This window comes from Schistocerca gregaria, chromosome 7, assembly GCF_023897955.1.
Source record: "Schistocerca gregaria isolate iqSchGreg1 chromosome 7, iqSchGreg1.2, whole genome shotgun sequence".
NCBI classification, from domain to species: Eukaryota; Metazoa; Arthropoda; class Insecta; order Orthoptera; family Acrididae; genus Schistocerca; species Schistocerca gregaria.
Window position 1 is genome coordinate 235,573,851 of NC_064926.1, and position 15,104 is coordinate 235,588,954.

The following is a 15,104-nucleotide window of genomic DNA, read 5'->3' on the forward strand; positions in this document are numbered from 1 at the left end:
TAAATTTATTTGGTATAAATCTCTCAACTGCTACCAATACTATTTCTTTGAATTTAAGCCACATCTGGTCTACACTTACTTTATTAGTTTGGAATGAGGGGAGATTACCTCTCAGGAAGGCTTACTTTTCGATGATTTGGGAATTACAATATTCAGTCTCGCTACGACAAGCCTGTGTTCACTAATCCCTGTATCGGTTTTGATGCTCGTTATTAACTCAGAATTGTTTGTTGCTAAGAGGTCAAGTGTGTTTTTACAACCGTTTACTATTCGCGTGGGCTCATGAAGTAATTGCTGGAAATAATTTTTGGAGAATGCGTTTAGCACAGACTCTGAAGATATTCTATGCGTACCTCCGGAATTAAACATGTATTTCGCCAATATATCGAGGGTAAACTAAAGTCACCTCCAACTATTATCGTAAGAGTCGGGTATGTGTTGGAAATAAAACTCAAGTTTTCTTCGAACCTTTCATCAAATGTATCATCTCAATTGGGAGGTCGGTAAAAGAATCCAATTATTATTTTATTCCGGTTGCCAACAATAACCTCTGCCCATAATAACTCACAAGACGTATGTACTTCAATTTCTTGACTAGTTAAATTACTTGTGACAGCCAAAACACGACTCCGCAAACCATGTTTAGCTTATCCTTTCGGAACACCTCTAGGTTCTTCGCAAGAATTTCGGCTGTGCTTATATCCGGCTTTAGCCAGCTTTCAGTGCCTATACCGATTTGAGCATCAGTGCTTTCTATTAGCGCTTGGAGCTCTGGTACTTTCCCAACACAGCTACGACAATTTACAACTGTTATACCAATGGTCCCTGTATCTACGTTCCTCCTGTGTTCAGGCTCAACACTTTATGATTGAAGCTCTTCTTGTGTTTTCTCGAGACCCTCTAACCTAAAAAGAAACAAAAAATAACCAGTCCACGCCACACAGCTCTGCTACCCGTGTAGCCTCCTCCTGCGTATAGTGGAAATCTGACGTATTCAGCGGAACCCGAAACACAACCACCCTTTGGCGCAAGTCAAGCAATCTGCCGGCTACACGGTCGCAGAATTGTCTGGGCCTCTGATGAAAACCCTCCACACGGCTCTCTACCAGAGGTCCGAAATCGTTCCTGTCGGCTATGGTGAAGAAATGAATTAAAATTTGTCCCGCGGTCGGGACCGAAACCCGGCTGTCCTGCTTTGCTGATGTGTTAGCCATTTCACAACCGTCACAGTGTAGATAACATATCTGCACAGACTGCGTTAGTCCAATGCTCTCCATAACTATAGCTTCAGTTCACGCCTTCAGCCTATTTTCACTTTCTTAAATGGTTAGTATTATGGAGGCAGGGTTTACCCAAAATGTGAAAAGCTGCGGGCTATTCCATTACCGAAGAGCCTCGCCAATCCTGACGTTTTAAGAAGGGGAAAGTAGGCTGAAGGCATGACCTCAAGTTTGTGTTAGGGGTAGCACTGGATAAGGGTCCTCTGTGCAGCTGCTCTACCTGTACTGCTACAGTGGTGTAATGGCTAACGCATCTACCTCGTAAGCAGGAGGACTGGCTTCAAGTCTTCGCCGTGGTACAAATTCTGGTGTATTTCTGCAGCTTCTGTCATTGTCCAACAATTTTGTTATTGTGAATGTCTTAACTGTAATATTGGCTGACAAAACCAACATTGTCTTGGTATTCATTTTGCCGATTTTCTATTAGAAATGAAAACAAAAAGTTAACTGCGTTTGTAGTGCTATACCGAAAAAATTATATTCCATGTAGTCGTGAAGATGCCTTTCAAATTATAGAACAGTTGTACATAGTAATACACACCTTGCTCCAATGTATAAGTACAGTATCATAGACAGTTTCCGTACACTGGCGGCAACTACTTCACACGTACACAGGGCGATTTTGTAAACGTTTCTACGGCAACGCATTTTCGTGGTTTATACACATGGCTACTGTGTTCGTCTACAGCCGCTCGCACTTCGCAATTGAAAGCTACTAAAGGAGCTTTCAGATGTCGGGAACTTCCTTATGCTGATTTAGCCGTAGTAGCTGTAGCGTTATGAATATGTAGGAGAGTGATATGGCTGCCCAGAACTGGAAGGGGGTAGGGTGAATTTCTTTGTGTGGGCCAGGGCCTCAGGGCGAGGCGTGGCCACCTTAGCCAGAGTGCTGCGGCTGGGCAAGCCTGCATGGTTCAGCCAGGTGAAGAATCGAGCAAAGAGCTGGATATGGGTAAAATCTCACTGTGGGGAATTTGGACGACTTTAGGCCGTTTAAGAGGAGAGACAATACTCCAAGAATTGGCGGAGCATCGCACAATGTCAAGGTGGCTAAGTTATAGCTCTTTGAGATTCGACAATAATTCACAGTCAAGTATTAATGGAAATCCAAATACATTGGTGACCTCAGATACATTAGACACATCCAATTCAAAAGCAATATTTTCAGTATATTCAAAACTATGGAAGTTAATATTCCACAATGAATAAACAATATCACAATTAATCTCTGAATTAATAATCTTCAAACGCTTCATGCATTTCCAGTATAAGATATTTCAGATCATAGCACTGCACTTTAGTCATCATCTCTCAGAAGTTACAAACCTTTATCTATTTGATTTCTTGATTTATTATGTTTCTTATATATTTCATTAGGCCTATGCAAATGTTGTTAGACTATCATATCTTCCACAATTACTCAGCAAATGAAGAAAGATTGATACTTTATATTTGGTATACTTGTGTATTTCCTTAATGAATGGTTTACTATTTGTCCAGTAACTTTATTAAAGATTAGTTACGACTGATAATACAAAATTATGGTAACTGATAGCGCAATCAGACACATGTGTTACCTGAAAACACTTTTCTAAAAGAGTGCCAAATGACTCATCTGAAAAACAGGTCTAAATAATCGCTTAAACAATGTTTAACGATAGTCTGCTGCAGTTAATTGTGAGTATACTTACACAAAAAAATTAGCTTATCTCTTTAGGAACAAACTTATATTTATAATTATTGTGAATAGTCTGAGTGTGACTGAATATTTATAACATTTCTTTCTTTAAATATTCTTGTAATACCTTAGTTTAGCCTGGTAAGTGGTCACGTTGAGTCAAATCATGCCTGCAGAACTCAAGAACAATGTATTTTTGGTGGGAATGTACTTCAGCCAATGGAAAAGCAAGCAGTATTGGAACACTATCGGAGTCAAGTGGAGGCTGAGACTTTTGCGAGTGAAGAACTCAAGGGATTCATTCCACACGTTTACGCTGTGTGCTTGAAGGAGGCAGACATGCCTGTAGTAATGGGTGGTATTTTATCATCTAGGTGATTGACTCTTGACTGTGAGTGGCTGCTACCATACTTTAATTTCTGATGGGACTTATTTTTCGAGTGTTTGATTGTCCTCCAGTGTTGGACTATAAATTTTCCCGCTTATGTTACAGAACTGAGGACAGACAGTGACTTCCTCTACTTTGTATTTCGTGAATGATCATACTGAACTCTGGAGTGTATAGAGCTGGTGAATATTGCGTCTAATGTGATTGAGAAAATAATTTAGTTTTCACTTATCTTTGATAACAATTCAGTTAGGGGATTGTGCTACCATTCTCGTAACGCTCCAAATATAACTTTTCTGCATTTTATAAGCGTGTTCCCTGTCTACATTTTAACTAAATATCTTAGGAGCACTTCCCGTTTATTTGATATTTCCTAACATGAATAAACATTATTAAACGTAATTTTTTGTCGTCTACATCAATTACAGACGTTAGAATTGAACCCTTGTTATTATGGTATTCAGTGAACTTCCGTTTTGTATTTCTCTTAATTATATTAACTCGCAATGCTATCCGATACATAAAGTACTTGACTGCAGTGTCACAGCTACCAGGTTACTATTTGCATCGAATTAGCTGGGGGGATGAAGGTACACGTCTGTGGCTTGACCCTATGACTACACCGAGCTCTTCTCTTTCAAACGGAGCCGCAGTTACCCATGGTAAAGTCTTTTAATTAGAAAAGCAAGTACACAACAGCAGTAGACTTTAGGTATCATCGCACTATGCCTTAGTATAGGGTGACCAAATTATTTTCGGAGAAAACGGGGACACATTCACCCAGGTGCCAATGGACACCTCATTCCACATATACCCAGGTTTCTTAATTTTAAATATTAACGTTTTGTTGAAACATTTTGTTAACCCGATTATTATAACTACCAAGAGGATACAAAAGATTGATGTAATCTAGGTTATCGTATAATTAATGGCATTTAATAAACGTGTGCAGTAATAAAGAAATGTATTAAGATTTTACGAAATTTTACAGTAATTCAACTTTTAATCAATTAATATTAACGTGAGCTTTTATATTACTGAGCACTTGTAGATGGAATTGACTGTCCTTGGAAAACAGTGTACTTTTCACTGCCTCCAGCCTTCTTAATCATGTCTTTGTTCTTTGAGACTCAGTGATAAAACTCGACACAATCCATTTTGTAGTTGTGCATTATCTGCAGGATTGCTTCAAGAGAGTCTATCTCCATTCTGTTTCCCACTGTTCTATGTGCTGGGATAGCAAATAAATACCTTGCAATCATTACCATCTCAGAGTAATGCTGAAGACAGTCACAGATTTTTTAAAAAAACTCATCTATCTCTCATGACATTCCAATGGTGTTGTTTTTCATCATTCCACTTGTGAAGACTTCAACAAAATTTGTCAGTATGCCGAACTGAACAAAGAGAATGGAATCATCGATTTCAATCTCTTTACTCTTCAAATAAGAAACTGTCTCTTCAACACTTTTCCATTTTGGCACTCTCTACAGTAACATCCAATCAAACACCGGCGATGAGGGTAAATATGAGGAGCTCCACTTAATGAGATATTCTACACAAGTGTCATAAAGCTTGTTAATTTCTTCTCTAAAACTCCTTTCCGCTGCTTCTGATACTTCTGATCTTTTAAGGACAGATTTACCATTAAAAGAAATGAACTGCTGTTCTCTCCTCTTAGTAATAGTTTCGAGAGTATTTTTCAAAACATCACTTACTTTTTTTTTAAACTTTTCGTGCTTCCCTCAATTTCCTTTAACCCATGCTGCAAAGTGCTAAGCTGACTGTGAATGAACCATAAGTCGGCTTCTCTTAAAGGGTTACTGAAAAACTGAACAAATATTCTGGGGGCTTTGTCTTCATTTAGGAAAATATCTTTTAACGGTTCAAACAGGCGGATTGCTCTTTCAGCTGCTGGAAACAGTGATAACCAGCGAGTTTTCGAGTGACACATTACATTTATATATTAAGTTCCCACATAATCACAGAACTCCTTAAGCCCCTCTGTTCTAATAGTATATATGTAAAAGTGTGAGTATACCTTCGTGACGATAGTTTCAACATCACAGCTTAAACTGTCAGCAGATGTCTGCACGCTATTGTGTAAAACATGTGTAGGGCACCCTATGCCCTCAATGTCTTCATGCAATGTTGCCTTTAATTTAATAAATACATTGCATTTGCCTTGTCTCTTTAAACCATCAAAATTTGTATTTGTGTTTTCTCCACAAAATGCCACACATTTATTTTTCTCAAGATCAAACATTGTGATAGTATTCATACACAATCTTGAAATTTCATCAGACGTTTCATTAGGTAGGGTACTCACCTTCAAAAGTTTGGTCTGAATTCCCTGATTAATATAAAAAACTGAACAACAAACGGAAATATTGTAGTGGCATCAGTGGATATCCCGTAGAAAGAAGACTTTCTGATGTATTCAAGGCTTTCCTTTACACTCTGGGGAGCAATAATAACCAATAGATTGTGGTCAGAGTCCACATCTGCCCCTGGAAATGTCTTACAATTTAAAACCTGGTTCCTAAATCTCTGTCTTACCATTATATAATGTACCTGATACCTTTTAGTATCTCCAGGGATCTTCCATGTATACAGCCTTCTTTTATGATTCTTGAACCAAGTGGTACCTATGATTAAGTTGTGCTCTGTGCAAAATTCTACCAGGTGGCTTCCTCTTTCATTTCTTTGCCCCAGTCCATATTCACCTACTACGTTTCCTTCTCTCCCTTTCCCTACTACCGAATTCCAGTTTCCAGTCACCCATGACTATTAAATTTTGATCTCCCTTCACTATCTGAATAATTTCTTTTATTTAATCAAACATTTCTTCAATTTCTTCGTCATTATATATATAATTGAAATAAGAACATCGTGAATTCATTGTCCCAGGAAGGGGAAACTTTATTGACACATTCCTGGGGTCAGATACATCACATGATCACACTGATAGAACCACAGGCACATAGACACAGGCAACAGAGCATGCACAATGTCGGCACTAGTACAGTGTACATCCACCTTTCGCAGCAATGCAGGCTGCTATTCTCCCATGGAGACGATCATAGAGATGCTGGATGTAGTCCTGTGGAACAGCTTGCCATGCCATTTCCACCTGGCGCCTCAGTTGGACAAGCGTTCGTGCTGGACGGGCAGACCGCGTGAGACGACGCTTCATCCAGTCCCAAACATGCTCAATGGGGGACAGATCCGGAGATCTTGGTGGCCAGGGTAGATGACTTACACCTTCTAGAGCACGTTGGGTGGCACGGGATACATGCGGACGTGCATTGTCCTGTTGGAACAGCAAGTTCCCTTGCCGGTCTAGGAATGGTAGAACGATGGGTTCGATGACGGTTTGGATGTACTGTGCACTATTCAGTGTGCCCTCGACGATCACCAGAGGTGTACGGCCAGTGTAGGAGATCGCTCCCCACACCATGATACCGGGTGTTGGCCCTGTGTGCCTTGATCGTATGCAGACCTGATTGTGGCGCTTACCTGCACGGCGCCAAACACGCATACGACCATCATTGCCACCAAGGCAGAAGCGACTCTCATGGCTGAAAACGACACGTCTCCATTCGTCCCTCCATTCACGCCTGTCGCGACGCCACTGGAGGCGGGCTGCACGATGTTGGGGCGTGAGCGGAAGACGGCCTAACGGTGTGCGGGACCGTAGCCCAGCTTCGTGGAGACGGTTGCGAATGGTCCTCGCCGATACCCCAGGAGCAACAGTGTCCCTAATTTGCTGGGAAGTGGCGGTGCGGTCCCCTACGGCACTGCGTAGGATCCTACAGTCTTGGCGTGCATCCGTGCGTCGCTGCGGTCCGGTCCCAGGTCGACGGGCACGTGCACCTTCCGCCGACCACTGGCGACAACATCGATGTACTGTGGAGACCTCACGCCCCACATGTTGAGCAATTCGGCGGTACGTCCACCTGGCCTCCTGCATGCCCACTATACGCCCTCGCTCAAAGTCCGTCAACTGCACATACGGTTCACGTCCACGCTGTCGCGGCATGCTACCAGTATTAAAGACTGCGATGGAGCTCCGTATGCCACGGCAAACTTGCTGACACTGACGGCGGCGGTGACACACAGTCAACATGGGTTTAATAAACATCATTCCTGTGAAACGCAATTAGCTCTTTATTCACATGAAGTGTTGAGTGCTACGGAGAAGGGATTTCAAATCGAATCCGTATTTCTGGATTTCCGGAAGGCTTTTGCCACTGTACCACACAAACGGCTCGTAGTGGAATTGTGTGCTTATGATATATCGTCTCAGTTATATGACTGGATTTGTGATTTTCTGTCAGAGGGGTCACAGTTCGTAGTAATTGAAGGAAACTCATCGAGTAAAACAGAAGTGATTTCTGGCTTTCCCCAAGGTAGTGTTACAGGCCTTTTGCTGTTCCTTATCTATATAAACTATTTTGGAGACTATCTGAGCGGCCGTCTTCGGTTGTTTGCAGATGACGCTGTAGGTTATCGACTAATAAAGTCATCAGAAGATCAAAACAAACTTCAAAACGATTTAGAAAAGCTATCTGAATGGTGCGAAAAGTGGCAGTTGACCCTAAATATCACTTAGAAAAGTAACAGACCTACTAAGGATTGTCCGTCCTCTTTTAGTATGCTGCTGCGCGGTGTGGGGTCTTTACCAGATATGACTGATGGAGTACATCGATAAAGTTCAAAGGAAGGCATCAACTTTGTATTATAGCGAAATGTGGGAGAGAGTGTCACAGAAATGATACATGATTTGGGATGGAAATCAATAAAAGAAAGGCGTTTTCCATTGCGACGGAATCTTCTCACGAAAAATCCTATCACCAACTTTCTCCTCCGAATGCGAAAATATTTGGTTGACAGCTACCTACATAGACAGGAACGATCACCACCATAAACTGCGGGAAATGAGAGCTCGTACGGAAAGATGTAGATGTTCATTCTTACTGATCGCTATACAAGATTGAAATAATAGAGAATTGAGAAGGTGGTTCGATGAACCCTCTGCCAGGCACCTGAATGCGATTTTCAGAGTATCCATGTAGATGTAGATGTAGCTTCTGTAATTATCGTACATAAAGCTGAGATTCATATGTGGCAAGGAAAACGTAATTATGTAATATCTATAGCATTGCAGTGTTTACGCATTTACTCCACCCATACATAAGGGAGTTTAATTTAGTGTTGGGATAGTTAGAAAGCAATACGTTACAAATGCTGCGCAGCTAGCGCCATTCGACGGCCAACACCGCGGTTCCTGGTGTGTCCACTGTGCCGTGCGTGTGATCATTGCTTGTACAGCCCTCTCGCAGTGTCTGGTGCAAGTATGGGGGGTCTGACACACCGGTGTCAATGTGTTCTTTTTTCCATTTCCAGGAGTGTACATATCCTTGTTCTTTTTTCCATTTCCAGGAATATATATATATATATATATATATATATATATATATATATATATATATATATATATATATATATTATTTACTACCTTCTACTGGAGATGTGGTTTGTGGCTCCCTGACCGGCAAGGATGATGAACTACACCTGTTTCATTATCACTTGTTAAGCACATATCGTGAACTCCTGATTAACATTGTCCATACGGTGGAGCGTATACGACAGCACACATTGCACTGACACATCTTGCAGAAACACGAAAATATCATCTGCCACTTCTTTCTCACTCTTCGTAATTCCTTTCTGACGAAATGTCAATTTCAAGAATGTCATTGAAGATATAGTGAAATATTTGCTTTATTTATCGTTGCAATTGCTCTGGTCTCTATCAACACCTCTGTTACAGCAGAACTGTTATGTATTACATGTTGAATAATTTCAAACATGCTCCGTAGCCTCATTCTGTGCTCACCATTGGATATGTCCACATCAGTAGCTAGTATATGTCGTTCTATTTCCTCGACATCTTTGACGTTGGTGATTACTAATGACGTCTCCTCTGGGTAGTACAGTCCTTCTGTAAGAACGAATCTGCGGTAGTGACAAAGTTTGGCTTTGATAGACAGCGATTTGTTGTTGTACATATTTTTAAACACAGAGCGAGAAGAGGTTTCATAACGACTAAGATCAACGCTAAGTAGACTTAATGCAGTTTCTCTCAACGAGTTTTATTTGCTACTCTTTCGTTTTTAGTGTTTCAAATAAGTCCAGCTAGGTATTTCAAGTGTTTAACTTGTTTGATATCGCCGTACGTGGTTGCAATAAATGCAAAATTTGGCCTCTGGGACTCTACGTACTGTGTATTTTTGAAAGGGATTTAGACTTTAGTCCTGACGGCGGTCTTATGCAGATTTTCTGACTGGCTTCAAGAGTCTTAATAATTGTTGCTATGTCGTCAGCAAGAGCTAGGCACTTTGCATTGACTCGTTTACCTTTCTTTCCCGTATTTCTTCCATGTTTATCTGTCTCCCGCCTTCTGGGGGTCTTATCGAGTACTAGGTTGAACAGCAGGGGCGACAGTCTATCATCCTATTTGTACAATTTTTCCATTTACTTTAGTCTTTAAAAGGAAATGTCCTGCATTTTTGTATACATTTCGACTTTTGTGTAAACCTTCCTGCAGACTAGAATATGTGTGTTCGATATTCTTTACGTGACCAGTCTTACGACGGCAATGTTGTTGTCTCCCAGTTGTTTTCTTACTTCTTTCAGCAAGTGAGTCTATGAGACTATTATAATGCAGCTTTCGCATGCTCTTACTACTCAATCCTATAACTTCTGAAATAAAGAGGAACAAGACATCAAAGTACAAAGTTTATATTTCGAAATTTGTTTACATAGGAAATATATTGTTGACAATACATCTTTTACTTTATTTCACTGCACTGTGCTTTGTGACTGATTTAACAAAACACTGCGTTGACATACTGATTTATGTCTTGTGTGGTGAGTGCGGAACCTCCTACAGGTTGTACTGGCTGGGCAGCTGCTTGGTGCGGAAGACTTCTGCCATAAATCCAACTGATTCCTTGGGTGTCCTCGTCCTGTTTGGACTGCTAGTATCCACCTCGTACAGCCCGAACGTAACCCTGCATTGAGAAATATAAAAGTGTTCACTCACTCAAATGTCACTATGCGGCGATGCATATGTCAAAATATGGGACAATCACTTACCCTCAGAGTATCAGCTGCTACAGCTAGCTATGTTGTACTGTACAAGACATTAACTACGAATCTTGTTCCGTTCAGTGTCACACTCGGTTTTGCGTTTCCGTATTCCCCACATTCACAAACTAAGTAGGACCGGCTAATAATAAGTGCTCTCAATTAATTTTAGTTTTGTTTTGGGTTTCAAATATCTTACCTTACCAATACTGGTAGCTTGTTGAAGACATTTGCATGGCTTAGTTGCGTGAATTGTCGGTTAAGCCGGCCGGAGTGAGCGTGCGGTTTAGGCGCCACAGTCTGAAGCCGAGCGACCGCTACGGTCGCAGTTTCTAATCCTCCCCCGGGCATGGATGTGTGTGATGTCCTTAGGTTAGTTAGGTTTAATTACTTCTAAGTTCTAGGCGACTGATGACCTCAGAAGTTAAGTCGCGTAGTGCTCTGAGCCATTTTTTTAGGCTAAGCTTATACAATTATTTCTAACTAATGATGTTACCACAAACATATAATGCGACAGGGATATTGAGTTAGTCCAACAACCTAGACGCCCCTTTCCATGATGTGGTAAGCTTTTAATAACGAGGGACTGTAACTCATAAATAATTGAGCTGCTGGCTGAAAGTCCTTAGCTGCGCAGATTAAAGCGGATATCTCCGTGTACAGCTGCACTACCATCTATAAATCGTCAGGTAACAAGGTACACTTTTCTTTCACAATCAACACGAAATAAAACAAAGGGAAGAATAGGGAAACAGTTCGTGCGGAGACCAACATTGTATACACGCTCACAACAAAAAAGAAATCAGAGACGGCATTTATATCAAGGAATTCTGATTTCAATTAAATTCAGTTAGTGTTAAGAGGATACACATTCAGCAACAACATAATTCAATGTCAACTTAATCTGCGGTGTAGTATCCTCTACACAACGTCACACAGTAGCAGTATTGTGTTCATATGGATCAACAGGAATGACTTTCCACCATAATCGATATTAATCTTGACCATCAACATAAGAACATTCAAAAATGTCAATTATTTGTAATTAATATGATACATCATTTGAACAACAAAGAATTTATTATCTACGTTAAATAGCGGCCGAATTCTTCTTGAATACTGTGTGGAAGCAGAACGTCCGAAACAGTAACAACAAATACAAAGGTGCGTGTGTTATGGTTCTGTACGATTGGCGGTTAACATCATGAAATATCCCACGATACAAGTGTACCCGAGTACGGTAAATTTTAAACGATTAGTTAACTGTAGGACGCTGCATGCAAATGACAAATTGTGAATATTCTGATAAAAAGACGACTCTCCTGGTTTTTGTTTGTTACGTGTGTCATTCTGAAGTCCTTTCCCCTTGAAATATAACGCCTCTGTAAAATTTTGCATGTCTGACACTCCTAATTCAGGTAGCGATGCGTCGCTATAGCATTCCGCTGGATGTTACAGCCTCTGATGGATGTAAAACCGCTGTAATCACTTAGCTGCTGCACACACCGCCATACCTACTAATCAGGCAGGCGTGTCGAGAAAAATTTTACCCAGAGTTTAGTGGCCTGCTTCAGCAACTGAAGAAAATGAAACTCATTGACCCAGAAGCGAGGTACTGACGTAGATCGTTGGGTCTAATAAAACGACGACAGTCACGGTAATAACCTCTTAGCTAAAGTGCAAGAAACAATTAAGAGATATTTGTATTCCTCTAACATGACTCCTGAAACTGAAACATTTAGTTATGCGTAAACAATGTTATTTCGTACACCTTAGATCTGGGTTGGCGTGTATCGATAACTATGAGTGTTTTTGTGAGGTGAAAAGTAGTGCTGTAGCATATGATAAGAGTATTAGCATGACATGGTCCAACGTTTGTCTGGAAGCACTGCCTTGCTTATACACATGTTACTGTTCACTAATTTTAAATTTTACAAGTCAAATCCCATAAGTGTTTTACCTCCGCTGCTTTAAGATGCAGTATTCTGGGTCAAACGAACATCCAAGGAAGTGAAAAAGGAAGTTCGAACCTCAAAGGGACAGAAATTTCAGTTCCTGAGCCCGGTTATTTGTTGCTGAACAGTAAGAGCGGTAGAGAAGACACGACTACCTCGCAGAATTAGGAGATCACAACTGTTGAAAAGACGGGAGATGACATGAATGCTGCTCATGGATCAACGAAGACAGATCTTGTACTACAGATGGCGTAATGATGTCATAGAGCATCATGACATCACTGATAGAAACTATTTTCATCAAAAGTAATCAGTCGTAGTGAAATGTAGATGCAGAATGCACAAAAACCGTCCAGAAACGCACGTGTTTGGAGGAAGTGATACCTTAACTGCAGCAGTATTACAAAGTAAGAAGTAATGTTATTCAGTGCATATATAGTGTCCCACCTTCAGTAGTCGATGTGTAGGTTGAAGATAAACGGCATATATATATGAAAGGAAAAAAAGGAAGACAAGCATTTAACTTACGTTGATGACGGAAAAAAGCTCCGACTGTGGAAGTTTCAGAAGGAAACCCCGTGTCCTTTTAATGAAACAATGTTGGTACTCCACATAAGCAGCTGTGCCATTTCGTACGTTAGCAGACCTGTGGAAAGTGGTAACCCGAAGAAATGGGGAATGGTTCTAGCAACGATACGTGCTTCAAATGAGGAGATTCATTGACATAATCAACATCGACATGGGGTGTATTGTTGGGGTCCGGATAATGCGAAAGAGCAGCTGGCCGCCTGTTCGCGTGGTACTGCCGTAATCGTCCGTAGAATGTGGCTGAATGAGAGTGATACCACGAGGTGGCGACAAGGTGTTGGACAGCCAAGTCTCTATAGCGTAGAGAAAATTCTGCTCTGTAAACCATGAACTATGGCAATCTGTAATGGATTACAGTGCTTGTGCATGCAGAAGTGTATTTAAGCACACTCTACAGCACACTCTGCCGAACAACAGTCTCTGCAAATGACCTCATTATCGTTCCATGTTGAACAATTCATCGTTATTTACGATTTGAGTGGGTACAGAATCATCGATACTGGATCCTAGCTCAGTATGAACGTGTGGTCTGGTCAGATGAATGTCTCTTCTTATTACACCGTCATACCTGGGAACGGCTACTCAAGACATCCACAACACTGCATACGCCGGCCAGTGTGCGCGGTATTATACTATGGGAGGCTTTCATATAGACTGCCACGGAACCTGTGGTGGCAACCGAAGGCACCGTGACGGCTGTGGACTGCCTAAACGTATTTGAAGGCCATCTGTATCTTCTGACGTCTGATGTCTTTTCTGACGACGATGGCATATTCCCCAAAAGGTAACTGTCTGTGGTTCAAATGGCTCTGAGCACTATGGGACTTAACATCTATTGTCATCAGTCCCCTAGAACTTAGAACTACTTAAACCTAACTAACCTAAGGACAGCACACAACACCCAGCCATCATGAGGCAGAGAAAATCCCTGACCCCACCTGGAATCGAACCCGGGAACCCGGGCGTGGGAAACGAGAACGCTACCGCACGACCACGAGATGCCGGCTAACTGTCTGTGCCACAGGGACAAAATCGTGCTGTAGTGGTTTTATAAGAGTGACTGTGAAATGACCTTAGCGTCATGGACAACAAATTCGCCTTATGGGAACCCAGTGGAATACATCTGGAACGCTGTGGTCGGTCAACTCCGCGCCCGAAAACCACAGACCCGTAAGTTACGGGAATTGCGTGTCGTGTGTGTGTGTGTGTGTGTGTGTGTGTGTGTGTGTGTGTAAACGTCTGGCTCTACATACCTCCATTGAAGTAGCGGAATCGCTACCCATTTGGAAAAAAAGTGCTAATAAAGTGTCTGAGCAATTAGGTGTAATACGTGCATCGCAGTCTCTCAGTTATCTAGTTTGTTTCCACAAACGTTGCTAGAGAAATATGCTGCCGAGACCGATGCAAGATTGAATAAACGCCTTTCCGATAGGTTACCCCATTGTCAAAATTAAACAGTTATACCAGCAACATTTCGGTCTGTCTGCAGTGGCCCTTTTCAGGGCGTTTAACTTGTTACCGGAGGAGGATTGCTGTATAGATTGTCGAAACGTCGGTTTTGTAGTTATTGTAACTCTTCCTAACACCGAAACTATTTTATTTATACTACTAGAGATATTCGATTCACTTTGTAGCGACGTAAAAGTGAATGTACCAGCACATGGCACTTTACCACAGTGTTGTAGAGTAGGTATCACCCCTCTCCTTTTTCTCTCTTCTCTGCGTCATAAATTTTTTTATCATCTTCTACAATCTAAGTGAAGCCTTTCAGATAATATGGTAGAATAATCATTTCGGCACTGCTTTGTACTAAGCTCACAGAATGGCGCAGTGCTTTATTGATTAGTACGTATTGTTTATCTGTATTATTTCATCTGTCATGTAAAAATACGTCAATTACTCACGTGAATCCATTGTTCCATTCCAGGGTGTCCATGAGACTCCACGCCGTATATCCTATAACCGGAACACCATCAGTGTATATCGCCTCTAAGACGGCTCCGAGGTATTCCTACAAGTAATACGGCATATTTCAGATAATGAAATGAGTTCCGGAAGAT

General features: G+C 41.3%; 1 protein-coding gene across 1 annotated transcript in view; it reads right to left on the reverse strand.

Moving 5' to 3' along the window:
- Positions 1 to 10,137: 10,137 nt before the first annotated feature.
- LOC126281666 (myrosinase 1-like) overlaps positions 10,138 to 15,104 on the reverse strand; it is a 37,511-nt gene continuing 32,544 nt past the window's right edge. Inside the window, exons 10-11 of the mRNA XM_049980814.1 lie at positions 14,949 to 15,055; positions 10,138 to 10,425 (exon numbers count right to left, since the gene is read on the reverse strand). Of these exons, the coding sequence (XP_049836771.1) occupies positions 10,299 to 10,425; positions 14,949 to 15,055 (234 nt within the window). The 3' untranslated portion in view covers positions 10,138 to 10,298. The remainder of the gene's footprint in view (positions 10,426 to 14,948; positions 15,056 to 15,104) is intronic.